The sequence below is a fragment of the Streptopelia decaocto genome (genome assembly GCF_964273445.1).
Source record: "Streptopelia decaocto genome assembly, chromosome: 1".
NCBI lineage: Eukaryota > Metazoa > Chordata > Aves > Columbiformes > Columbidae > Streptopelia > Streptopelia decaocto.
The window spans coordinates 71,624,504-71,648,882 of NC_138663.1; the positions used below are offsets into that span (position 1 = coordinate 71,624,504).

At 39.6% G+C, this 24,379-nt stretch overlaps 1 protein-coding gene across 4 annotated transcripts in view; it reads left to right on the forward strand.

Moving 5' to 3' along the window:
* LRP6 (LDL receptor related protein 6) overlaps positions 1 to 24,379 on the forward strand; it is a 124,146-nt gene that overhangs the window by 45,959 nt on the left and 53,808 nt on the right. For 2 of the 4 annotated variants that reach the window (XM_082043678.1, XM_082043679.1), the window contains exons 3-5: positions 4,975 to 5,172; positions 18,012 to 18,208; positions 18,947 to 19,078. In XM_082043678.1, coding sequence (XP_081899804.1) covers positions 4,975 to 5,172; positions 18,012 to 18,208; positions 18,947 to 19,078 — 527 coding nt within the window. Of the gene's footprint in view, positions 1 to 4,974; positions 5,173 to 13,084; positions 13,423 to 18,011; positions 18,209 to 18,946; positions 19,079 to 24,379 lie in introns of those variants that run through there. The other 2 variants (XM_082043681.1, XM_082043680.1) reach the window with 2 other exon arrangements.

Sequence of the window (24,379 nt, forward strand, 5' to 3'; positions counted from 1 at the left end):
TTTCTGCACAAGGTTACTGCTTTGTTAGCAGCAGTGGCAGGATGAGATGTCTCTGTTATGGGTCATTGTGTTGAAGTCACTGGACAGACTCATGTCTAGTTTAGATGGTCTGAGAACTAATAATCTGGGCTGAGAAATAGTGTAGCTGGGGTGCAAGCACCTGTGGACTTCTGCCATAAGAAATTATTGTGGAGCAACTCTGAAAATTACATTCAACTAATGTCCGCACTTACTTATTCAGAGAGACAAGCTATTGGAAGAATACAGTTCTCAACTAGCTAACAACATCTGTTCTCGTGTTTATCTTGATTGTATCCCAAAGGGGTATTTCTTCCTCTCTTTAATGAAGAATGATCTCCATATTTGATTTGCTATGTGCATTTTTTGCTTCTCTTGGAGGACTGAAAATATTTCCTGAATTTTGCAATCAGTTGAGAAACTTTGTATTAAAACCTTCCTGTGGTGCTTCTAGTCCCCTTATTTGAAAATCCATTTTCTATGTAATTTGATACTTATTATGTCCTTCTGGGTTGCTGTTTCCATCCCTCTGAACCTGCCTCAAGAAGTTGCTGTTCAGGATACCTGAAGGGTCACTTGATTCAAGTGTCTTTTCTTAAACTACTGAAGGGCTGCGAACATTTATTCTTCTCAAGCAAAGAGCTACTTTTGATAGCCAAACACATATTTATTGTGCGTAATTTTCCTGAGCTACTCCAGCGCCTGTCATTTAACTTGGTATTTCTTCGTTCTATGAGTGCCAGTCCTGCTTTTGCTGGAGCTGAAGTGGGCTGTGTTACACCAGGACCGCTGCAGAGCTGATGAGCTCCACAGGGGTTGCTGCACTTCTGAAACCTTCATGGGCTCTGAAGTTTGGCGGCTGTTTGGGTCCCTGTAGAGCTCAGAGGTTCTTAGGGCCTGAAACGAGCATAATTGCAAAGTTGGAGCATTCACTGGGCCTCACCAAATAATTGGCTGTCCCAATTAAGCAGCTGTTCTTCCCGCTGAATAACATTCAGGAAGGTAAACGATTGCCAACCCTGTAAGGTGTCCCAATTACCTGCCTTAAAATCAGCTTAAGTGTCGCGTAGGGCATCTCTGTTCAATGAGTGAAACAGTTGCATGCATCTCGATGGGGGCTGGTGTTTTAATGACACTCCCAGCAGGGGCCTGGTTTCATATGGGATAGTAGGACTGAAAGGATCTGCGTCGGCTTGAGGGAGCGGTGTGGATCAGAAAGGTGCAAAGCTGATGGGTGCTGGCGATGAATTGGTCTCCCTCTGTGTACACTGTTGGAAATCACTGCTGAATTATAGCATTTAATCTTGGCATTTGTACTCTGCAAGCTTTTTTCTATGTATGTGGGATATTCTGCCATCAGCATGCCTAGACTCTATGAGCTTTTTCAAAAAAGATCTGTTGTTTTTTTGTATTTGTTCATCACACAGAATGGAATCAAGAATGCTGTTTCCCCTTTTTTCTTCTGTAGCAAAACCTTTTAATTTGGAGCAAATAAAACTGTGAAGTTACAGCTATATACTACATAGTGATTTCTGATGCCTTTTTATTGCCTGGGTTTACCTTGCATACCTGAGAAACGAAAATTTAAAAACACCAAATCTAAAGATGCGTAGATAAAAGTTTGTAGGGAAATACGATCAAAGCTTTTCCTGTATTTGTTCCTAATTTTTATAGATGGGATAGCCTTATAAGATAAACCAACATTAAGATAAGAAGCATTAGAAAGCATTCCTGTTTCTGGACCCAAGCAGGCTTGCTGGAGCCAGTTCCAGCTTGTCTGTATATTGCACTTTGGATCTAACAGATTTGGGATTGTCCAACATGGAGCCCGGTGCCATGCTGGTACCACTGTACAGTGAACATGCTACATACATATGTTTTATTTCATTAACATTCAGAATAGATTTTTTTTTTCTCTCTCTCCTCTCCTGGGCTAGAATTAAAATCTTTATTCCTGGGTTTAAATTTTGTAGCAAGGTGTAACTAGGTGAGGAGCAAACGGAACAGTAGTCTTCCAGTGGTTTATAAATGGTATAATTTAGCACAAGACATTACTTTTCAGTTACTATTTTGCTCTATCTTGTGTGCTTTGGTGGTGGCTTTGTTTGTATGTCTGTATGGCTGGCTTACCATCCTTCAAGAAGTCTGTATGTCATAACATCTTCCTTTTGGTATGGTCTCCGTATGAATTACTTACCAACCATTGTATAATGAAACAAGAATCTGTAAGCCTTCCAGAAAGGAGGAACCGGCACACATGTGAACAGTTTGGTATTACCTGAGATCTCTGTAGCAAAATCTGTAGAAAGACCATTGCAGTAATAGGAATTTACAGTCCTGTCCATCCATCCCCCCAGCTCTCCCATGGATATTAGTCCTGTCTACCTTGCTTTTTAGCAGCTGCAGTTAACTTAAAGCATTGTTATGATGGGGGGCATTTCTTACAGCTGTTTTACAGAGTTCTTCCCATCCCCTCCTACTCCTGTAACCTGTACTTGCTCAGCTGTTGCAGACAAGGCTCTAAAATGCACTTTCTGAGTAAGAAAGAGACAGTTCTTGGCACCTGTGCTGGATGAGGCAGCTGCAGAAACCTCCACTCTACGTGCAAGTGGAAGTGTTCATGGAGCTGTGGGCTGGAATGCATTCAGACTGATGACTGATTTTTCTTTTCTTTTTAGCCCAGACCTGTTCCTTGAATCCAGTTTCCTCCATGGCCATATAAGCTGTGTACTGGAAACAAAGATGATGTGCAAGAAGTTGCTTAAAAGCAACTGTTACTTAAAGAAATGTTTGTCAAGCTATAACCTGCATTGCTTTTACAGCGATGAAAAGCCCAGCTTCTCAAGTCAAGCACAGCCTTTGATGCCATCAGCTGGAGCATGGCTGGTTCCAAAGATTTTTAATGGAGACATTAAAACCTGTAGGCTTTCAAGCAGGGTGGAGGAAAACAAATGGGTGATAGTGGAAAAAAAATTATTGGAGAAACTGAGCAGAGGTCACTGTAGCTGACTGGAAATGCTACTGAATTTTAAAGCTGGCTCTGTGTTTACATATGCTCCTCCGGCAAATGAAACAGGGTTTGTTTTATGAAGTCCAGGAAGGATTTTCTTTGTTACCAAACTTCCCTTACCTGTTTTTCCTTGAGTAATTGCAGCTTGCATGAGAGGTGAGAGGGAGGCAGGGAAGAAGATGAAACTGTACAGCGACTAATGAGCTGTTTAGGCCTGAAAAATCAGTCTAGCAGGGTGGCCAGAACCTTGAAACCTATTAACATTGATGAAGTATTTGGAAGTCTAGGACTTGACAGCTGGGGCAAAGAAGGATCTTTTTAAAGAAGTTTCAAGAAATTAATTTTTGTCTCATCTTTCTCACGTGTGTTTGCTGGCTAAATGCTGCCTGACTTTTTTTAACTTTTTTTTTTTTTTTAGTATATAGTTATTGCATAGGTTGACCAGGTGACTTGCTACTGTGCTACCTTACCGGACTGTTTCTTCCTGATGGAAAACTAGTTTTTCTGTAGAATTGATTCATGCCTACAGAAGTCTCACATGTTCTCTTCAGATATTTGTGCCCTGTGTTTGACAGGCACATTGCTCCACAAAGAATGACTCACTTGGGATCGAATAGGGCAATGTTTGTGTTAATCATCAGCTGCATTTCTGTCTGCAGATAAAGCTGTGCATTAAAACAAACACACTGTAGGCATGAATTAAGGGGGAAATATGGCATGGAATTTCCTGACTTTTTAAAATTAAGAAATATATTCTTTGCCAAGAATAACTTAATCTGCAAATGTTCCTTAAACGTGTTACACATTTGTTTTTCTTAAAGGATGGGTGGCCAGGCCTCTTCACATGTGGGCACCATATATTGACATGTTGTGATTGTGTGATGATCTGGGTTAGTTTAGAAGCTTCAGATCTTTCCCAGTCTGGGTTATTTTGACTGAGCCAGGTTAAGGGAGCACCAGATACAAGCAGGTATGCTGGCAGACATCATGGGGTTATGAGAAGCAATTTAGGACAGTAGTCTTCTTGTCTGTCCCAGCTGCAACAACACAACAGAGCAAGCTTCATTGACACGCTTTGTCTAATCTGTTTATATTATATATTACTTCTGTTTAGTTAAGAATTCTGTTAACAACCCACGAAAGTAAATTCTTTTTCTACCACCTGCAGAAAAAGGGCAAATGTTCTTACCCCCTGCTAGTCTGCAGCCATAATAAAGTGGATTCCCTTGCTTTACCTTAGGCTTAAATGGAACTAGGTAACTTCCCTTCCCCCATTACTTGCTAAATAATGTTTAAACATGTGCCAGTATATGCTAACATGTTTTAAAACTTGCTTCCCCCATGTTAAAAGATTTTACAGAGTGTTTTGCCTGGTCAGTGGATGCAAGCCATGCTTGTAAACATGTTGGCTTAGCTGCCTGTCTGAATTTCTTGGGGGGGTGGGGGGAGTGGGGAAGCATGTGAATTGGTCTTCCATCAAATCCACTTCACTCTGTCACATGTGACTGCTATATCCACTATAAGTGCACACTCCTAGATTTTCCTTTACCTCACCAATGCACTGACCCATGTTAAAGAGGCTGTTGTACTTTTATGATAGTCTGTAATATCCATCTTTGCTGTTTAATGCTGAATTCTGAGGTTATTGTCAAGATTTGTTGGATATTCCCAACTTTCTCACTTGACCCAAAGCAAGAAAGAAACATTCAGAAGTATAGCATGACATAGTACCATGGGTTTCTCTTAAGTTGTTTTTCTTCAGCTTTTTGTAAATTAACTTTATTTTGTTGTGTTTCACAGGACCATGCATACCTTACCCAGTATATCAGACTTCCAGAGACACTGCCACTTTTGCCTTTACTGAAAATTGTATTCTGTGTTCCAATTGTAGATTTATATGTGACTGCTTTCCCTTTTTATCTTTTCTCCTTTTTAAATAATAATAGGTTCATGTATTGGACAGACTGGGGAGAAGTGCCAAAGATAGAACGTGCTGGGATGGATGGTTCGAGCCGCTCCATTATAGTTAACACGGACATATATTGGCCAAATGGACTGACGCTGGATTATGAGGAAGCGAAACTTTACTGGGCAGATGCTAAACTGAATTTCATCCACAAATCAAATCTGGATGGAAGTCATAGGTAAGGAGTTTTTGTTTGATGTATGTAATGCAGTGCTTGTTTTAGAAGATGTTGCTTAAGCAACATCATAAGATGTGTTGCAGAGAACTGTCATGTTAGCACTTGCAAAATTTTAAGCAAACTAGTGCTATCAGAAGCTTTTATCCTTCCCCATCCTCCCCTTTCCAACACTGAAGCTGAATGTGTGATTCTCTTTGGGGGTATCCTGTAACTAACTAAGGCTTTTCTCAGAACCAGTCCCATAAGTAAAACCTTGAATCCCATTCTTAATTCTGTATGACTGTGTAGCAAAATTGTCCCTTTTTAATAGATGTTCTGTGCTCTGTTGCTAAGGTATTCAGAAATGGAGAAAATAATCTGAAAAAAAAGGATCATCATGTACTAGTATTTCAGTTTCATTAATCCTAAGGATTGGGAAATTAGTGGAAAACGGTCTTTACAGAGAACTATGCTAAAATAACTCTTTTCCTCAAACAGTTTTATAGCGATGATGTGATTCCTTTTGATCCAGTCACAGCAACTTCTTAATTAAGGGTATAACTGGTACTTTTTATATATGCGTTTATCCCTAATTTGACCCTCATCCTTAAATGTGATAGCTCTGGCAAGTACTGTTTGCGCACACAACTGAGTCACAGCTTATGCCCAAGGTATCATATAGAGCTATGATTTTTTGAGGTTATCCTTTGCAAATTTTTGTGAAGCTTCAGCTGCTTTATCTAGGCATGAAATAGTGTTTCTTATGCTCTTCGTTCTGACCTCTTCTTTCACCACAAATGTTAATCTGGCATAAAGAAATCAATCGTATTGACAAGAGAGGTGTTTGTATGGACTCTTGAGTAGGAACAGAGGCAGCACACATGAAACACATCCACTGTCTTCTTGTGGTATTTATTTGGAACTCCACAGTTTCTTGTAATGCTGGTTTGGGAGGTTATGTCATTTTCTTAAATTCTGCCTGTTAAGAGACCAAAAGTTCATGCAGTATTTTTGTAATGGTGTTTGTTTATAGAAGGTAACAGGAGTTGGATGAGTTTTACATTTGTGTCTTTGGCTATAAATATTATAACTAGTTTTGTTAATTCAGAACATGGAGATAGGGATATATATATATTTTGAAATAGTCCTTCATTTGCTGTTTATTTAAAAAAAAAAAAAGAAAACTTAGTAGTATCAAAAAAGAGACAAGTATTCTGTGGTGATACTTTCTTTGAAAAAGAAAGACTGGTGTAAGTTTTCAAGCAATGGAAAGGGATTGGAATTGTCATGTACAATAACTCAAGTATTTTTTTTAATTGATACTGGTTAACTGGAATACCCTAACATCTCTTTCTCTGTTAAAAATGATTTATAGTGTAATATAGCTCCCATGATAAGAATAGAGAGATCATGAAACCAGATGTGTAACAGAACTTTAAAAAAGTCATCCCACCTGAAAGCAATCACATGTGGGGCTCAATGTGACAGCTTGCCACCTGAAAAACTGCAGTTCAAATGTGGATTTCTCACATAAAAACTAAATGCTCACAGTTGCTGTGGGAGTAACAGAAACAAGCAAAACGGAAACAACCCCACCTTCCACACAGCAACGCCAGTGAGGAGAAAGTACCACTCCAAAATGACTACTGATATGATCACACCTAAAACACACTTCAGTGGCTTTGTCCAACAGGATAGTTTGGTGGCTTGTTTTATTCTGGAGTCACTCCTTTTTGTGCCCTTCGATCCATAGGAGAGGAAGAGGGCGGCTTTAGTGTAACAACACGCTGCTGCAGTCTGGCTGATGCCCCTCTAGGAAGAGAGCGCCTGCCTGGCACTGCGTTAGGTGCACAGCACCCCCTGGAAAATCATGCAGGATGTGGAGATTATTTTAGAAAGGTTAATTGCTTGAAAAGTGTCCACTGATCAAAAATTGACACCATCACCCTCCAAATCTGTGTGTTTTTTCCATGGAGCACAAACCTTCCTGTGTTATCAAGTGTCTCCAGCCATTCTGGTGTCAGAGCTACTGCAGTGTTTCCCGCTGGCACTGCTGTGCTCTCAGTCTTCTTTTGCTGCAGACTTCTCTACAGTTTTTCCCTTACTTGTGGTGTGTTGTGCAGCAGTGTAAATATACATGGTTTTGGTGTTTTGTCCATTCCCTGACCTACCTTTGGCTAACCTGGAAGCGATTCATTCTGGAGATGAGGCTGTGAAGATGCAGATCTTTCTTGGTGCAAGGGGCTGACCAACCTTCTCTGTCTGAAGAGAGCTGCATCCAACAGCTGTGTCTCCTGACACAGAAGTGAAGTCACCTGGGTCCCAGCAGTTACCTCATTCCAGAGTAAAGTCTCTGGAATTGATGAAACCTGTAACAAACACCTGCATAGACAAGTAATTTAGACTTTTATATCTATTCATACTTTCTTACATATTCATTAAAATGAAAACAATTAGTATAATACTTTAAAGTTTTTTTGGTTTTATTTATTTTTAACTGATATTGAAATTTATCAGAAATATTTCATGGCAGAATGCTAATATGTTACCATTTGAGGGAGGGAATGGGTAATTGTTTTTACAGAGGAAAGCGCATATGACTTCCCTTAAGCGCTCAGCAGTACACACCACTTCTAACAGCACCTGTTTTTCCCTAGGCATGTGAGAAAGTTCTGAAGATTCAGAACATAGTCAACATCTGTATTTAAGCATTTTTGGTTTGTTTTTTATTCTTTTCAATTACATCATCAGAAGGGGGAAAAAGGAGAGAATTGCAGAAGTTGTTCTACAATGGGACTTCTGTTGTTTTTTTGTTTTTTCTCTGCTGTAACCTCTTAGCCTGGGCCTGTCTAAAGTGATGATTTTTTTTTTAATACTGTATTTCAGTTATTCAGCAATTCACCTTTCTCAAGATGATATTTTACAGCCGTAATTCTGTATTTTGGCTCTTGATTATTTTATTCATCTTTTTCAGTAACAGATTTTCTAATAGTAAAAAGAGAAGACCATTTCTAATTCTGCAGACAAAACAAAGCCCCTTGAGATCTTCCTTTCAAGTGAAAAACAAAACCACCAAACCCACAAAGCCTTCAGTCTTTTCTCTTAGTCATCCCCCCAAAAAACAAAACAAAACAAACAGGTTGTTCTCTGAACAGTAGAACTAATAACATTCGGGGTTAGAAAGATTTCTGCTTACCCCTCCACCTTAGCTAGTCCCTTTGGCTTCTCTCTGTGTGTTCCTATGCCTTGTGTGGACACCCTCCCCCCTTTTTCTTTTTTTTCTTCCCTCCTTCTTGCCATCCCTCAAATGCACCTGTGGCTTCTCATGTCCCATCACTCAGCATTAGTTGCCCCTTGCTCCTGTGTCCCCTGTGCACTCTTGCTGGGTCTGGCAGCTCCATGAAGTGTTCCTGGGCAGCTTATTTCAGCTGCTCTTCATTGGTGGGGCAAATGCAGGGGGTTTAGGGTTGCTTGTGTCTTCACAGCCGTTCATTTATGAAGGAAAAGTTGTAAAAAGTAAAAACAAAAATATTTCTGCGGTCCCTGGTTTCCTGAATGGTTGGCCAGGAGATACAGGATGTGTTGGGTATGGAGTTGGAGGAGATGAGTACTGAGCAGACACACCCAGGATGATCAAATAGCCTTGCTTCCGTGTGAAATAGATGACATTGTGTGATTAGGCCAACTTTCCTCCACCACAACCTTTTAAAATCCCCTTTTAAGAGGGCTACCTTTTTAGTGTCATTTTCCTTAAGAGTTAAGAATGGGGGAGGACAAGATCATTATCACTGAGCACATAATTTAACTTAAAAGAGACTTTTTGGCTTATTTGGAAACTCACTAGTTGCAGTGATTTGTTCTTGATATTTAGACCGTTCTAACTGCTGTTTTATTTTTAGAAACTAAGTTTAGGTTTTTTGTTGCTATCTAAATTTCTCTTGATAAAAACAGGGTGTGTTTGTTTTGTTTTTTATCCTTGCAAAGTGTTACTGGTTTTTCTGGTGCTTTACCTACTGTCAATATGTCTGGGAAAATATGCTTCTGGAAGCTGGAGCTATTGAAGAAATGAAAAGGGCAGTTGAGTAACTGAAAGACATACAGTTCATAAAAATGCAACATTCTAGATCTGAATATTTTTGGTAACTTTTAGCAAAGGAAGCAGATGAGTAAAGATTTGATTTATCAAGTTTTTTAGTGTTGCATGATGTGAGAAAATATTTCAATTAGTGTCACTAACGTTATTAAAATACTGAGGTTCGACCTCAACCGTCTAAAATTTCGAAGGAATGAAAGGGAAACATTATCAGCATATTTCTAAATTTGTAAGAAATCCATAACTTTTTTTGTCTTTTTATTCCTGTAGTCTATCACGTCTCTACACCTGGCACTACACAAGAATTAAAATTTAAAGATTTATATGTCAGAGAAGGATATTGATATGCATGGATGCTTCACTTCTTGCTTGCAGGGGTCTGGGTAGTGGAAGAGTACAGTAGGCAGGTGGGAGGAATATGCAGGGGGAGAAACAAAGAAAGCCTTGATTTTTTGATTTTTTTTTTTAATTTTATTTTATTTTTTTTTTTTTTTATTGGTCACCTCTTGGGCAGAACTGAGATAATCTCCTGTATCAGCCCATGAGCCTATGCATCAAAACTAGTAAGCAGCATGACAGTGCTGGCAGTAGCACTCAGTAAATATGTGCTAGTGTCGTGAATTCGTGAGGAAACCTCTACAGCAGATTTCTTGGGGATGATGTATCGTTCGTTACCTGCTAGCCCTGGGACTTATTAGCCCGAGCTGCTCCAGCGATGGATGCGTTAGAATAAAGAGGAAGAGCACAGAAGTTGATGACTAATGCCCTTGGTTTGCCAACGAGAGAAAGGAACAAGCAGTTTTTCATGTCAGAATGTAATAATTAAAAAATGAAATTGGTGCATAGAAGAGATGGTTTTGTTTTTTGCAGCTCTCGCCCCGCTCTTATCAGAGCGAACAGTTGCTTTTTGTGGGACTAATTAAACAAAACTGAATTGCAGACAGCTCTCCTGTGAGTAGAGTACCCGAGATAGGTTGGCCTGCTAAGGCAGCTCTTGAATTAATTTTCTCTGCTTTTACCCTGCAGCAGCCGTTCTAATTAATAAGTTAACACGTTACTGGCTGAAGGGAAATGCACTTACAAGGTCCCCCAGGAAGTGTTTGTGCTAATGAGATGGGTTTTGAGGCCACTGTAGGAAAACATACTTTCAGCAACTGTCAGAAAGCTGTGAAGCTCTTGCGAGGAGGTGAATGTCTTAAGTTTGCACTCCAGCATTGCTTTTTTATTTTTTTTCCTAGTGTCTGTTTTCAAGCATCAGCTCGTGTCTGTTCGCCAGATGATTGGTTGCAGATTTGATAAAACGCTAAAAATACTGTGTCCCTGCGTTTAGAAGCGTTGCTTTTTCATTATTTGCATATAATGTGTACAATATGTGACATTAAGTGCAAGGTATAACATATTGTGTTCTGCATGTATCTCAAGCAATGAAGAAGAACAAGTCTATGGTGAAAAGCCTGTTTCAGTACCTCACCAGAACATTACAGGCCAGTACAGAAGACGAATAGTGCCCTAATTAAAACTGCTAGAGAATCCTGCATGAGCAGAATTAATTAGATTATTTGGACACAGAGCCAACGTGGATTTCTTGGTTCTTCCCCAAGGTACTTCTGAAATAAAATGCTGGAAGGGCGGAGCTCCGAAACATCTGTAGTTGACTGCGCGCAATACACATATGCTGTGTATATAGCTAGAGTCACTAGGTCACAGGGCTGTGTATTTCTAGACTTTAAACAAAAATATGTAGTAGGGTGTGATTAGCCCAGCTGGATCAGTGGAGCAGATCATTGATACTGCTCCTAAGATCTGAGATGATAAATGCAGAATTAGTTCAGTATCACAGCTCTGCTGAGAGCAGAAGAGCAGCTTCCATTAGGAAACGTATAGACCACTCTGCAGTTAGTGGATCTACTGATGTACCTCCCTTCTGAACCTCCTCATCTCCTGCTGCCTTCCCAGTCTCCTCCCTTCCTGTCAGAGGCCTTTCTTCTGCACTGCCTGTCATTTGCCTGAAAGTGACATACAGAATGACTTCATTTCTCAGCCACGGTTTTACTTCTGACTGACTTTTTTGGACCTTCATTGAAGATGGGATTTGAAAATTCATTGCTAGACCCAGTATTTGTTCCACATACTTTCTGGAAACACGTGGCCATCGTGTCTTAAAGCAGTGGCAAAAAAAGAAAATATTTTGTTTTTAAAAGTCAGTGTTATATCCCACAAGTCATGTTTACTGTTAATTTTCTCAGGTAATTAGAACCATGTTTGTATTTTGATAGGAGTATTTGAACAAGCATTCATGGTAAAAATCAGTGTAGGTTTGCTTTGCATGTGTTTCTGTTGGGTTGGCAGGAGAAGGAATCTTGTAAGCTTCTGAGGGGACCTGGAGCTACCTGCCCTCCCTGCGGCATCCTGGATGTGGTGTTACACAGTTGTCTGTTGGTCTTTCACCCTGCTTCATCTGATGGTGTGCAGGATGCGTGCTGTGCATGCTTTGGCCACTTGCTAACATTTATAATTGTCACAAGTTGAAGCTGTGTAATTCTTGCGATTTCCCGAATGCTCAAGCATTAAGTATTCTGTAGATGGAGAGAAACACTTCGTGTAAAGGATTATAATTTGCTTCATACATGTCTGTTATATGCTTTCTTTAACATGATGAGCACTAAAACCAAGGTTCAGAAGATAAGTCTTTATATAATTTTATCCTTCACAAAGGAAGATTGCAACAAAGGTAACTGCAGCATAACAACTTTGTTTTGTTTTTCTTATATAAGGGTTAAAAAAAGAAAGCTTGATAAGAGTATAGCCCCCAGGTACTTTTAACTGAAAATTTATCTGGTATAGCATAAGAAGGAAAATAACTAAAAATTCAGTAAATGCAGATACGAACATCCTGTTAAGAGTTTTTCAACACTGTGTAGACTAATCAGAAAGCTTTTACTTCCAGATGGCATGCCTTTCCAGCTCTTAATATTGTATTGTCACTGGATGCCAACATGGTAAATTTTGGCAGTGTGTATGAAGTTACATTCTAAGGCATAATATTAATGTGTCACTATAGTGCCTTGCTGTGCTTGTAATAGCTAGAATTCAGGAGTATAAAAACAACAAATAAGTTCCTGCTCCTTAGGTTTGCTGATAACTATAATGTCAGTATTGCTTGGGTCATGTCAGAATAGTGTTTTTCTCATGGTAGGAATAAAAAGACCAAAGAGAGATCCCAAGAAAGGTGCAAGTCTAGTCACATGGAAGTAATCCCTGGGAAAGCACTGTTAGGTATAATTTTTCCTTATTAGAAATTTAATGTCCAGCACATATCCAGATGCTAGCAAGGATGTGCCTCCCTCCTGAGTGAAGTTGATACAAGAAAATGCAGCAGAAAAGGGTAGCGTTCTACACTTTTTCAGAACAAACAGTACACCTGTTCATTTTAGTATTATATTCAGTATGGGCTTCAAATGAAGACTTAAATGTCGACCCCATTTTATGCTCCTGTCCCAGTTTTTTGCTGCTTAAAACTCTAATTTTCTTAGCCACTAATTATAGGAATTGCATAGTGGATCTCATTAATGAATTCTTCATTTTGCAGGTAGAATCAGTCTGTTCCAAATTATTTAGCAATCAAGATGAAAGTATACCTATGCTAAAAATATTTGATCCCTCTTTATTTCCTCAGATCAATGATCTATCATATCCTAAAAAGCAGGTACTCGTGTTTATTCTTCAAGTTATAGAAACAGAGACCCTTGATAATAAATGCAGTTGTATGTATGTATGTATACTTATGTAAGTTTATTTACATTTTCCATGTACTTGTGTCACTGTACCTTACTGCTGGAGAATTGGATTAGCTCTGTGAAATTAAGGCATCTCAAATCAGTGGAAGTGATCAAGCAAACGTCAGGCATTTCTGTGCTTTCTGAAGAACCCATTTGGGACAGTGGTCAATCCTCCCTGGCTCAGGCTGAAGATGTACAGCCCACTGCAGAACTTGTCCCACTGCTGGAAGAGGTTGCTGTCATGAACCTGCCCTCAGGTGCTCAGCACGGTCTCTCGTCCAGGCCCCGCTGTATCCTCAGACTGAATACCTGAGTTGCCCATGTGGACAGTGTCTCACTGGCTGGTTGATTTAATCCTTCATTTTCATCATATGTCTTTACTTGCCCTTCTTATTTTGGGTAAGTGGAGTTTGGAAGCATAAGAGAGAGCTTTAATACAGTTTTATGTTTTATATTCACTCTTTAGCATTGAGAATACGATATTAAAACAAATCACCTTCATTTCTTCCCAGTCTTCACAGTTGCATTTGAAATGGGATTGCAAAGGCTGATACAACAGTAGATTATTTTTTTTTCACTGTCTCATAGCATAGGAGATGGTATTAGGTATGGGAGCCTCCAGAGGGACAGTGGAGAAATGGATTGAAACATAAACGTGAAAACTCTTGCACCCTGCCCTGGAGACTGAGCGCAAGCAGTCTCAGAAGTCACCTCAAAGGAGTTTTGCTACTGTGAAGCTGGAATGTTAATGCCTTAGAGACATACAGGCCAGGATGACCAAAGTACCGCAGGTTTTCTGCAGGTGCTCTGATCAAGTTTTGAAATTGGAGAACTGTAATGCAGCCAGAACAGAAGGGTTATGGTTAATGAATAGTATTTACTTGTTTATTTTGATGTAGAAATGCTATTAAGCTTGGATAGAAAACATTATCTGTAAAAATTCTAGGAAAGAAAATAATAATTCTGATGATATATCAAATTTACATTATCTTGATTTTTGGTGGCTTTGGATGTGACATTCTTAAATTTCATAGCTGTAATCTAGCTTTGGGTTCAAATGCATGTATTAGTTGAAAAAAGAAATAAAGGCCAGCTGAGGAAATCCTGGTTGTGATAAAGGATATGAATTTAAAGTTCATCTTTTTTGGTCATTTTACTGTTAATTTTTATTTCAACTGAGTTTGGTCTTTGTCTGAAATGGATATTATCCTGAAGCAGGAGCTTTTTTGTCATTGTTAGTATAAAACTAGATAGATTGTCTGTGAATTTTCATGTATATATTCCATTTCAGAGGTCCGTAGCCCCTTTTGTAATGCCTACTTTAACTTGTTTATTATTTGTTTCCTTTTTCTCTATCTTCACTATTTCACAGGCCTCTTCAACAGACTAAGAATAGAACAAAGGGTGAATGTGTTTAAACTGAATCTGTGTTTTCGTCAGGCAGTGGAAAACTCTTTACTATTATATAATAAGTTTTTGTTATAATTGCATATCTGATTACGATGATGACACTATAAACAGTTGTATTTAGGAAATTGCAATATGCAGCACACATGGAATTTAATTTCTGTAGAAACTGCTTGTTTCTCTTTTTCTCTTACCACTGTCTCTGCTGTCCCCTTCTGCATTTCCTTCCCAGCTAACTAAAAACAGGATAGAGATGGTGCTGTTTTCAATGTCAATCACATCAAGATTTTTAAAGCAAATTTGTGTGATTATATGCCTGGCGTAGGGAAGATTATTAAAGTTAGTGTGTGCTTAGTGCTGTCTAATATTTAGCCAATTTGCATGTCGCTGAAGCCCTAGAGATGTCTCCTGAACGAATAACATTCCTTCTTATCCCCATCTCTCACTTTCTCTTCGTCTCTGGTGTCTCTTTTTAACGAGACTAGTAATACACGTGCAGCAGTTTGAAGGAACTGAAGAGCTTGGTGAAGGATAACAGGATACAGTGCTTTTTGCTGTCTTGTCGCTGGTTCCAATCAAGCCTAGGCTGATAACATGAAGGCTGAAGATAGCTGGCACCGATGAGCTGTCAGGTCACGTCAGTCTGATAACACCTGCAGCGCTGTACCTGGTACCCGGGTTGGTGGCTTTATTAGCGGAGCTGGAGACATGGAGGGCTGGTTTGGGAAACACCCTGACGGGGCGAAGCATCTGCTCCTGTCAGCTATGTGCAGCACTTGGGTACTACAGGTGACGTTCTGGTCCCCTTCATTCACTCGCGTGTATTTAATAAACAGTCGATCAAGGCAGGAGTTGGGACCCCTCATCTCACCTACTGAAACCAGAGCTCTGAGGTTCCTAAAGCAGATCACACTAAAGCATCGCTGCTTCATGGCAGCCGTCAGAAGGATGTTTCTTGCTCCTTCTTCCCTTCCTTTTCCTGGTTTTTAGCACCTTGGCTCTCCAGCCCTTCCCCCCAGCTCCTCATTAGGCTGTGGAGGCTCATTCAGCACAGCTCAGCCACTGCTTCTGTGCTGACACACGTCGTGTTGCTGCCGTTCAGCACAGCTGACAGTGCGGCCTGGGGAGTATGTTCGTAGGGAAAAAAAAGCCCTGCTGGTTTTGCTGGTTGGAAGTGAGCTATCACCTTGTAGTGGCTTGCTGGAAACAAGGGATATGGAGTATGTGACACTGATAATACTCATCTTAATGGCATCCAAGAAATATGTGCTGTTATATTTGGGTCCAAAGCCATTTTCATGTGAAGGTACCTTATATCTGCTGAGAAAAATTATACAAGTTTAAGAATAACTGCTTCAAGGCTGTGACAGACAGTGCAGTCAAATGAAGTAAGTGCTCCTGAATCTCTCCAGAGGAGGGCTGGTTTAAATAAGGGTCACAGTTCACCTTATGCATTTTCATCTGAATAGATGGTTGTCCGAAAGTTGGGCACATCTAACAGTGTCTTTTGTACTCAGAGATTTATTCCCACCAGGAACTGTGGATGCTAGTGGTACTTTAAAATCCTCTGGTTTTTGGGTTTTTTTTGTTTTGGTTGGTTGGTTTCTTTGCTTGTTTTGGTCTTCAAGTGAATTGCAAGGCAGTCAGAATGCTTCAGAAAAATGTGGCTTCCCTTGTGCATGGCAATACTGTCTTTAGTGCAGGTTGGGTTGTAGTGAGAGCTTTGGAATTTTATTGCTCTGTCCCATATGAGAAATGTCATAAATTTGTCATAAAGAATTAGTCTCCAAACCTGCTATAAAATAGTTATTCACATCTGAAGGCATTTAGGGCTTGGAGCTGGAGTTGGTAAAAATGTTTACAGAATTATAATGCCTTTATTCTTGGTACAGGAGCGTGTTGTCTCATTTTGGCGTCACTGTTTGGCTGGTAGGTTTCAGCTGTAAATTATATTACAATAGTCTTTTGTAAGATGCTTAGTTGGTGCGTTTAATTAGAAGCAAATATATACCTGACTCCAGACAAAGATAAGAAAGAAAAGATAGTGTGTCCTACTTTTGAGTGCAAAATATCGAGAAATAGAAAAATTTGTTTATTGTAGAATTGGAATACTGGAGTGACAAGTAAGGGAATGTATCTGTTTTTCTTGAGAGCAGAAGAAAATAGAAGCTTTAAAGATAATGCATCTTTTTCCAGAAGCCAAGGTGAAAGAACGGTAATGACTGCAGTCTCTTTGTACTCAAAATCATTGGCAGAAGACACCTTCAAGTTTCTTGCTTTAATATACTCTTCTGTTACATTTTAACAGAAAATATTTGGAAAATAAGAGTATTTTTTTTTCTTCTACTAAACCACTTTGGTTACTGACTTCTTTGCAAAACTAATGCATATGGTGTGGGGGTGTTTTCTCAGTAGATATACAGATAATGACTCTCTTCCCTGCAAGAAGAAAATTGGGCGGTTGGTGCTCATAGCGTACCCTGTACCTGAAGGAGTACGAGAGCTGTGTCAGCCCCTCGCACTTTCAGTCTGGGAGAGGGTTGGTGATCCCCACTGTTCAGTGGGAGCTTGTGTACGTGGGAACACATGTGCACCTGCACAGAAGAAGGAAGTAGGTGGGAAGAAATTCTTGTCTAAATGGTACTTGTGTGGCCCCACTTTGAGCAGGGTGTTGGTCCAAATGACTTCCAGGGTCTTCCTTATCCGAAGGTTTTCTATGATTCTGAATAAAATACCTGTAAGAATTGAGCTGCTTAATTCCACTTCTGAGGAACCTGGGTTCGGATAATTAGTTTCTACATCACAAGAACCTGGAAAAACTGTCTTCAGTAATGTTTGTGCTGCATTTTTGTGATGGCTAATGAACATGTGTTTGTATATATACATAAAATATGTGGGTACTCTTTAATTTTGTTTATGAACCTGGAGACAGGCAGTGACCTAGTTTGCTGAGAAATGATACCATTACCATGGCAGAAGATCAGCAGAACTCTGTTTAATGGTACTGCTTATAATAAAAACAATAGCTTAATAATTATCATAATAATGAATCATGAAAAGTAACTTTAGGAATTCTTTATAGTGAAACTATTTGCTAGTAGAGTATTTTTCTGATGGTTCAAAGAGCAAAACTGGAAGAGATTGATTGGACTGCTAACTGACCAAACACTGTCGCGGTTTGACATCTGCTGAGGCTGAAAATGATGGAGATCATAAACCTGCAGGTAGCAGTCAGCATGAAATCAGCTGGAGTTCTCCCCACTTGTGTGTGGTGCACAGAGCCCCACAGGTGCTGTGTGTTAAAAGGCTGCTAAGAAACAGCCACAGATCTAAGTGAGGATTTTGGTTGGCATCTCCCGGCCATCTCAGCATCAATATGCAGCCTGGAAATAGGACTCTTGCATTGTTTCCCCTCATCATTTTCCAAACTGGGTGCACTATATTTGTTACCTATAAATAAACAAAGTTTTGATCAGCAGCACTTGCACTGTAAATCTTCTTTTCACAATAGCTATGTTCAAGCAAAACTGTAGCATGAATTGTGTTTGAGCATTCATTTTCTTCCTTCTGTACTCTGTTAGGCAAGCAGTGGTTAAAGGCTCCCTTCCACATCCTTTTGCTTTGACACTATTTGGGGACACGTTGTACTGGACTGACTGGAACACGCATTCGATCTTGGCCTGCAGCAAGTACTCCGGGGAGGACCTGCGTGAAATACATTCCAACATCTTCTCTCCCATGGATATCCATGCTTTCAGCCAAAAGAGGCAGCCAAATGGTAAGCTGTCTTGCTTTCTTTTTTTAACTGCAAGTTGGAACTGATTTGCAAAAATCTTAATTAGTCTTTCTGTATGGCAGTGGGTGGCTTCACTTGCGTCATGATGCAGTTTTTCCAATGCAGAGATTGGGAAAAGACCCAAAGAGAAACCAAATATTCTCTCCACTGTTTTTTTAAGTGCAAAAACATCTCTTGCTTTTTTTCAGCCTGCCATATTTATGCTGTTGTTGTATTACTTTTTCTGTTTCATGTGCCATAATTGTAGGCAACATGGTATTTTTACTTTTCCAAGTAATAGTTCCTGAATGGAAAGTAGCGTTAATTTGGCAGATGATATTAAGCAAGACTAGCTCCATGTAATAACCACTGTCTTAACCATTGTGTTAATTTACTGTGTTTGCATTTTGGTTTTATATATGCAACATACTATACATTGAGCACCAGTATGCTGAATTGTTTGTGAAAATGAGACGGGCAGAGCTGAAACAAGGCTCTTATTTAGAGCTAAGTGCTACTTCCCCAAGAAGGAAAGATTCAACATCCATGCATCTTGGTACCATAAATACCCCACTACTCAACACTTGGAATTCATTTTTTCTTGTTCTGTGTTTATAATTTCCTTCTTTAATCTGTGTTGCTGCCACCGATTCTACCACTCAAATGCCGTATGTGTCTTAAGACATGAGATGAGGTCATTCGTTATCAGAAGCATTAATCTGTGTGATTTATGTTTAACAGCTACAAACCCATGTGGAATTAATAATGGTGGCTGCTCCCACTTGTGTTTGATGTCTCCTACCAAGCCCTCTTATCAGTGTGCATGTCCCACTGGTGTGAAACTTCTTGAGAATGGAAAGACCTGCAAAGATGGTAGGCTTTGTTTTTAAAAATTCTTTTAGATTAAGCACAAAGTATTTTTTGAAGGGAAAAGGGTTCTATGAGCTTCACTATATAACACATATTAGGGATGGCAAATTGTGAAATCATGCATCCTTTTGCAGTGATTAGAAAATACCCTCTACTTTCAAAAAAAGAAAGAGGCTCATGGCTGAAGAGCAGGTTACCTCCAATTACAAGGTTTAGGTTGCAATTCTCTCTATGTCACTAATTCCCTGAAAGTTTTGGGGAGCTCTGTTGTTCCCTTTTCTTAGAGAAAATGATACCTGCATCTTCTGTTGGCTCTAAAATGTTTCTAGCATTATTTTTCATTAATTAGGATTTGGCTGATAGGATTGTACAATGAAAGCTTTTTTTTTTTTTTTTTTTTTTTTTGAGATCTGGTGTTACTGTATTATACACACATATGCCTGGAATCTTTTTCAGTTCACATCTATAAGGTTAGGCGCCTACATCTGTATACAGGAACTGAAAAGAATGGTGTGGAGTTTAGAGGTGTTGGAAGTGTTTCAGCTGTAAAACCCAAGATGTGATTGAGACTTAGGGCTGCTATTGCTCACCCTAAACTACTTCTGGTGTCTCATTGTAGGCTAATGTATATGATTTTAAGTTGTTATATTTTGTAAGTATAGGTCTTGTGATGTGCTGTGGTTGCAGTAGTACATTAACAGGATCAAAATAAACAGTAGGAGATAATTAGCTCGCTTATAAATAACCATTTTTATGCAGATCATTTTTCTATGACAAAGGTAAATGGAGAAAGAAACAGAGCAGAATTTTCTGTAAATAGGCTAAATAAAATGTATACAGAAATTTTTTCTTACATGGCCATTTTATATTTTAAAAATTCTTCTACGCTTGTCCGCTACTGTTCAGTGTTTAATTTCATGCTATTTTGTGCACTCTGCTGATTATTTTTGTGTGGCTGTTTGTGTCTGTGTGAACCTTGTTAAAATAAATCACTGCTTTTATGTGAAAAACTCAAAAGCAGCTCCCAAATTAGCCTTGCAGGATTGTTTGTAAGAATTTACCAATACAGGCACAGGATGTTTTTCTTCCATTTCTGCCAGTACAAGGAACAAGCTTTAATAACACTGCTCCGGGTTGGTCATATTTAGTCAGAAAGCAACACAGAATCTAGTGCCTTTTTAAAAATACTGGATACACACAGATAAACCCTTTTGTGGCAGCAGACAGCTAAAGCAGTTGTTACCCAATATGGGCATTTTTCCAAAAGCAGAGCTGTACAGAAAGTCCATGTTGGGGACAGGGAGTGGAGAAGGTTTGGTCACTTGCCAAGCAGAGGTAGAAAGGTAAGGCAGCAGAGGCTGAAGTACTAGGGACAACGCTGGAGCAAGCCCTGGAGACATCAAGGGAGAGAAATTGCATCCCTTTGAGTTACTGCTGATAGGTAAAAGGCCAAGGACCTCAGGCAAGAGTGGCTGTATCTTTTTCCTCCCCACGTGCTGTGTTCCAAGGAACAGGTCATGGTATCACAGAAGCACCTGCTTCCCTGCTCAAGTTCAGCCCCATGTCCTCATGGAGGCAACATGCTACGCAAGTGCTGAATGGCACCTTTCTCGTTTGTCAAAGTAGGTTACCAAAGGCAAGTAGAGGAATGGTATTAAAAAAAAAAGAACAGCTAACACACTCCCCCTCTAAAAAAATAGCCCCAAACCATCAACAAAACTTTATTGAAAGCACTGTAACTTCTCATGTAGAAATACTCAAAGTCATCAGTTCACTTTTTCAGCCATTGCTTATGTTGCAGAATTTATAGCTGTTGCTCTCTTCTCCCACTCCCTGAACACATGAGAAGCCAAATTGTATGTTTCCAGTCAGGCATAAAGTATATGTGCTTACAAAACATTGCTCACATTTTATCAGAAATTCTGTTAAGCAGTTTACATGTTAAGCATGTTGTTCATCTGTATGTGAAAAATTTCATAAAAGAACATTTATTTGTCTTGCATATTCCAAAACACTCTGCTCCTCCCTTTTCAAGAAGAAACAGTGGGGGGTGAGAGGGAAGAGAAAATTGTGTTTATTTAGCTCAGTGAATGTTGCATACCACTGCCTTTGGACTTAGAAATGAGTTAGCACATAACCCAAGTGAAACAACCTACTCAAACTATGCATCAGATGCATTGGTTTCACTTTGATGCTCCTGTGCAGAGCTAACTTCTGAGAGGAGCGTGAGGAAGCTTCAGGTTCAGCATTTAGAGCTGAGCTTACCCTGAAATAATCAAATATTTTTGACTGGTGTTTCACAGCTCTCACGGAGGAGAGGTGCAGGTGGTAGGTTTATGACTTTTGTGAGCAATCTACGACTTTCCAGAGCTTTTCAAGGCAGAGATTCACCAACATTTCTTCCTTTAGTTGCGAAGGCTGCAGTTATTGATTTGGGGAAGGGAGGGATAGCATGGCAGTCACACAGAGCCAGACTAACCACAGACCAGATTTTGAGATGTAAATGTGTACATGTTTGTGTGTTTACTTCTTTTCTTGGGCTGCTCAGTGACCCTGGGCAAGTAAATTTATTTCCTATTTTTCAGTTGTGTGGGGTTGGGAGGGTTGGTTGTGGTTTCTTAGGTTGTTTTTTTAGGTTGTTTTTTTCCCTTTGTACTTGCCTGTTTACTGTATCTGCTCTGAAAGTAGAGCTGAACCCTGAGAACTGAATGTTTTTACCTTGGATCACTTCAGTATATATCTATTACGCTGCAACATATCGAAACACCAAGTGATTAAATCTCTGTTTGCAATTAGAATGACTTTTGGGAAAGGAAAGAGGGAAAATGACTTACAAGTGAAGAAAGGTGAAAAAGAGTTTTTCTTCTTTGAGACTGTTTTGTGTTTTAGCACTAGACTAAAATCAGACTGGTTCCTAAACCAAATTGTTTCATTCTGAAAGAAGCCTCATTGAGGAGAGAACTTCATTTCATGCTGTACTGATGAGAGCGCTGTCCTAGACTGCAAAGATTTTGACGGTTGAATTTTGACTGCGTGTTTGTGCTGTTTGCCGTGCTTTGGCATTGACAGATGATCCTTGCAGCCAAAGGTGAGGCTGGCTGACCCTCCCTGAGCAGTTTCCATGGCAACCTAGCGTTTTTGAATAATCTTGGTTTATAGGAAATCTTTTCCTCCCTCCCCTTTCTCCCAGTGTTAGTTTCTCAGGTTTTTGTAGGTTTTTTAAATGCACCTTAGAGGACTTTTACAATTTCTTGTGAGAGCTGTGAATATGATACACGCCCCCCACTCCCTTTTAGAAACACTTCTCCATAGTGTCTCAGGAAAGCATGATAATTTGGAATAAATCAGCTGTTTTTCTGATAACTGATGATACTGGCTATCTGTTCATGTCTTAATTTCTATTCCTCTTACAAAATAAAACAGTTATTTAACTGAGAAGTGGCTTGTAGCTCCCTCATTGTCTAGGTGAAAGTTTGTAAATCCCTGACCCTCAAAGAAAAGAGAGGCAGAATAAGCATGGCTAGGTATTCATCAGTAACATCCAAAGTGAAGTGTCCTGTCTTAGCACCCAGGCACTTCTACCAAGGAGCTTTTACCTACTGTCATCGCATTCTTGGTAATTCATTGTCCTCTTCTGCAGGACATATTGGGATTTATCTTTTTCAGCATTATAGGCACTGATGTTCTATTTTGGCAGCACTATGTTTAGAAGGCCTGTTTGATAGCTGTTCATATAAGAAAATTTTGGTTTGTCTTACAAATTTGTTATTTGAGTTACTTTCGTATTAGTAGTCAAAGATCTCTCAGTCCATGTGCTCAGCTTCTGCATTTGCCTGTAGCGAATTTTCCTTATTTCCTGCATTTGCTGCAACCAGTATGGGTGTGTGCTTTGTACTGAGAAAACCAGTGGTCACTTCAACTGAGAAAGAACAAGTGAGTTTCCTCAGATTTTCATTTCGGCCTTGCTTTGGTCATTCTGTTCTCTTTCACGAAAAGAGCCTTTATTTTGCCCATGAATGCTCACATCCTTTTGCCTTTGCAGGCCTGGTGGCAGAAATCAGAAATTTGCACTTCCTTTTGTTATTTAGGGCTGCCCAGTGGGAAATTTCCTTTGTCAGGAATAGCCAAAATCCTAATTTGACTGCACAGATTTATATGGCACCCTAATTCTTTCCTTTCTTTTAAAGGAAAGAAATAACATATTATTACTTTCAGATACAGGTCCTTTTGCCGTTGTAGTTTTAAGGTTGAACTTGTCTAGATGAAAAAGTCTTGTTTGTATTGTAGTATCAGGGGCTCTCTGACAATAGCCACTTTACATCCAGGGAAAGACATTTAGGAAAGAATAGTCAAATGTGTGGTAATTCTATTGAGGATGCATTAGTAATCTTGATTTCTGTGATACAGAGAGTGCATTATATATGTCCTAGGTCTAGCACTTCTTATGTGTGAATTCCTGAGCATGTATCTGGGTTGCTGTACCAGCCTCAGCAGCCATTCATGGTATTTTGTTCAGTAATTTACAAATCACTGAGTCTTGTGTATCATTGAGAAGATGTAATTAATTGTTAAGGTTAGCAGGGCATTAGACATTGGACTTAAAGCTTTGCCATTGCATGTATCTGCATTCTTGCTCTGTTTCTCATTTTCTCTCCCTTCCCTTAACTTCAGCTAGCACATATATTTAAATTATTTTGATTTTTAAGTGACTTTTTTGAGGAAAGTATTAGCTCCAGGACTAATGTAATGCACCATCCATGAGCTTGTAATCCCAGCTTTCAAAGTGCTTAATAAAAGTAGGCTAAAGCTCTCAAAAGTAAGAGTCTGGAGTAACGCTTTTATGTCCATATTAAACATCTTAAGTAAGGGCCTTGATTTTAGAAAAATTGCTAACTCTGCTCAATACACCATGACTTGAGGCACTGCTAATAAGAATCTTGAGCTTGGTACCCAATTTGAATAGTTTGGGACAGTTTAAAAAAAAAAAAAAAAAGTTGTGGGTTGCTAAAATGGATTAGGATTGTGTGGGAGATCAGCAAGGGGGGTAAGCAGAAGGACCTGACTTTAGTTGTGGGACAGCCATATGCATACTCTGCCTGCAAGCGTTAGCATGGGAACTCTGCACACGGTGGTTTGAAGGCTGTGAGCAGACACCCCAGCATACTTGGTGGTCTGTGCCCTCAAACCCAGCACTATATTCCAGATGCCCTTGTGTCTGCAGGCATGCTTGCGTTGGGTGCAGTAGAGACCGCCAGTAGTTGGAGAGAAAAGAGCGGCGTGGGCAGTAAACTCTGCTCCAAGTCT